General features: G+C 41.4%; 1 protein-coding gene across 1 annotated transcript in view; it reads left to right on the top strand.

The window, feature by feature from the left end:
- The window catches only part of LOC102006540 (alpha-1,3-mannosyl-glycoprotein 4-beta-N-acetylglucosaminyltransferase C-like), a gene marked incomplete in the record, with an annotated part of 4,234 nt that extends 3,440 nt beyond the window's left edge, over positions 1 to 794 (top strand). Inside the window, 1 exon segment of the mRNA XM_013503363.1 lies at positions 1 to 794. Coding sequence (XP_013358817.1) covers positions 1 to 707 — 707 coding nt within the window.
- Between the last annotated feature and the right edge of the window lie 2,756 nt (positions 795 to 3,550).

Genomic DNA, 3,550 nt, shown 5'->3' with positions numbered 1-3,550 from the left:
TACAGGCTTGGAAGGACCTCCCTTGGGCGGTCCTAGAGTTCTCCAGCCTGAGATTCTCTGGGAAAGTTTTCCACACGAGTGACCTCGCCCGCCTGGCTTCCTTCTTCCTCCTCTTCCCCAAGGACACTCCCACGCATGTCCTTCTCTCTGAACTCCCGTTTTTGTCTGTTCAAAATGTCCCGATTCGTTTAGGCACCTCCATATTCTCCCACATGAGCAATTACTCTGAGTCTGAGGCTGCCTGCTTTCCTGTGGAGGAAGATATGGACTTTGGTGAACCAGACAACCCCGCTGGTGTCGTCTTCACCAACATGATGACCAAGAAAGACATCCCACAGTATGCCTATGTCCTGAGCGAAGACAGCTTCTCCACCCTGGATCCTTTGGAAGGCAGCTACCTGATGGTAATTCTAGATAGACCGCAAAAAGTCACCCGGATTGTGGTAAACACGGGCTCTGAAATCAAAGGGATGTTCCGACTGGAGCGGGGACAAGTCCTCCTGGGCTACAACCGCCTGGAGAATGTGAAAGGCTGTGCTCACTACACCCTTTTGGGGCCACTGGTGGCAGGGAATTTGGACCAGAGGGTGTTTTATGAAGATTCTGAAGAGCAAATAAGTTGTATAAAACTGCTAGTGGTAGCACCTCAGGAATCTTGGCTCCTGATTAGAGGGATCAAAGTCTGGGCAGAGCCTGAGGAAGAGTAGAGTGAGTGGGAGCAATGATGATTCTGGTAGGATTGGGTTTGGAAATGGTTTGTGGATGGACAAATAAATCTAAAAACTGGTAAAGCACTGCTCCTACTGAGTTGGGTGTTCATGCATGATTGATTGTCCATGCAGTCAGTTCTCCAACCTCAGACTCTTTGGAGAATGAAAGGCCTTGTTTTTTTTTTAATAACCACACTAGAAGCCAGGTTGTTCACACCTCTAGTCACAGCAGTCTGGAGGCTGAGACAGGGGGATCAAAAGTTCAAAGCCAGCCTGGATTCCATAGTGAGTTCAAGGCCAGCCTGTACTAACAGGGAAACCCTGATTCTAAAAACAAAAACAAAACAAAACAAAGCTGAGCATGGTGGCATACTCCCGTTAATCCTAACACTCTGGGAAGCTGAGGCAAGTAGAGCACAAATTCAAGCCCTGCCTGGCAATTAGCATCTTAGCAAAATCCTGTCTCAAAAAAATAAAAAATTTTTCAAAAGGACCAAGGAATATAGCTCACTGTGAAGGTCTGGAGTTGAGTTCCCAAAAAAGGAAGAGAAAAAAATACTTCACTAGAAAGCCAGATGTGGTGTCACATGCCTGTAATCCCAGCTACTTGGGAGACCAAGGTATGATAATCACAAGTTCAAGCCCATCCAGGGAAACTTAGCAAGACCCTGCCAAACAAAACAAAACAAAACAAGAACCTGCACTAGAATAAAAGATGTAAAGGAGAAATATCCTGGGCAAGATAAGATATATGACACCTTAGTTACTTCTCTCGTCAGTAAGACACAGTACCCAACACCACAACTCTAAAGGAAAGGTTTATCTTGGCTCACAGTTTTTAAAGGTTTCATTGCATAGTTGGCTGGCTCCGAGGCAGGGCGGCATGGCAGAGGAGAAACAGCTCATGGCATGGATGCAGGAAGCAGAGATAAGGGACGACGGAGGAAGATACACTTTTCTAGGCCACATGCCCTGTAACCCACCAGGCTTCACCTCCCACTATTACATTTAGCTATAAACTCATCAGTGGAGTTATGATCACCCTTTTTATCTATTATTTGGGTGTATACTTAATGTTGGGTGCTGTTAAAGACCATATGAATAAGCAGAACCAAACATGGATGACACTGGCAGAAGACTTAAAAGTAAAAATCTGTAATTGAAATGTGACATAGATGTTAACTCTAAATTGATGAACAACTGGGCATGGTGGCACACACCTGTAATCCCAGCACTTGAGAAGCTGAGGTAGAAGGATCGCTATGAATCCAAGGCCAACCTGGGCTACACAGTGAGGTCAAGGCCAGGCTGAAGTACATGGCAAAACCTTGTCTCAAAAAACCAAAATAAATAAAAAATGATGACTTTACTTATCCACTGATAACTATTATGCCCCTACGATCCAGTCACCTCTGAAAAACCCCATCTGTTGGTTTATGAGGCTTCAGGGGGACATCTAGATGCAAACCCTAATTCTGAGTTTTCTAGACTACTTAAGATAAATGATGCCACCTAAAGAGGGGCAGAGACAAGCCAGTATCTTTCAGATTTTCAAGCATAGAAGTCACCAGGAGCTGCCTTGGGTTTTGTCTACACACAGGTATTTTATCCTGGGACCTTTCCTGATGGAGTTATTCCTCCATCTAGATTCGGTCACAGTCTTTTTTTTTTCCTTTTCTTTTCTTTTTTGTTTTTTTTTTTTGTTTTCATCTTTTTGAGACAGGGTCTCGCTAGGCAGTTCACAGCTGCAGTCTTGACAGAACTATGGACATGGAAAGAGAACTGACTTTGGCTCACATCTATAGACCCAAACTTCCAGTGTGTTAAACTTGAAACCTTGTTGAAGCAGAGTATGCTGGGATTCAGGAATGGCTATTTCAACTACATATGAAAATTCTAGAATTGTGTGCAAATTTTGGTACTGGTTTATCTGTGCCTTTTTCCTAAGGAAAGAATATTCTACTTTCATCAGAGCACTGATACACTCCGTATGTTCCCTAAAAAGGTAAGAATAACTAAGCCAACCACTGTAATATTCTTTTTTTCCCACTATAATATTCTTAAGGGAGCAAGCAATATGTTTCCTAGCGTGTAAATCTATCTATTTCCATTGCAAAATGAGAAATTAGATCACATACCTCTTTATTTCCTTTTATCTATTCAGCAAATGTTAGGGTACATACTTAATGTTGGATACAGTTAAAGACAATATTTATAAAGTGAGCCAAACATGGATGACATTGGCAAGAGACTTAACAGTAAAAATCAGTAACCGAAATATAATGTAGATGTTAATCCTAAATTAATGAATAAAATCTATGACCTTCAATAAGCACACAAATAAGGCTTTGTACTGCATTGTTTTTGACATTTTTCCTAAGTCAAACTTATGGCAAACAATATTCTTATACAACCCATTGCTTTTCATTACAATATTTATTCTTATTTCATTAGAAACAGAGTAATGTCAATTCCAGGCAATCTTTCTGCCTCAGCCTCCTGAACTCTGGGATTATAAGCATGTGCCATCATGCCCAGCTAGAAAATCAAATTTAAGAACAAAATGCCCATATCCATTGCAATTCAGGTTGACCAATAAAATGAAAGGAAAAGCCTCTGGATAGGGTTTCCAGGAAAAAAAAATTCAAAGGGGCCTAGTCAGCTAGCAGAAAACTTTTTTGCACTGGTCTGATCATTTTTACCTTGTTATTTCACTGTTGATTTTAGTAAACAATGCTTGTGATATTTTGTTCAGCTTTTCTAGTCATCTTCATTGAAAGGGTTGGTTTGAACCACCTAGTCACACAAAAAGCTTTTATGTGTGACTTGAAAAGAGCTTG

Source organism: Chinchilla lanigera, unplaced genomic scaffold (genome assembly GCF_000276665.1).
Source record: "Chinchilla lanigera isolate Chin_1 unplaced genomic scaffold, ChiLan1.0 scaffold00005, whole genome shotgun sequence".
In the NCBI taxonomy this organism is placed as follows: Eukaryota; Metazoa; Chordata; class Mammalia; order Rodentia; family Chinchillidae; genus Chinchilla; species Chinchilla lanigera.
This window is presented reverse-complemented; position numbering and strand designations above follow the sequence as displayed.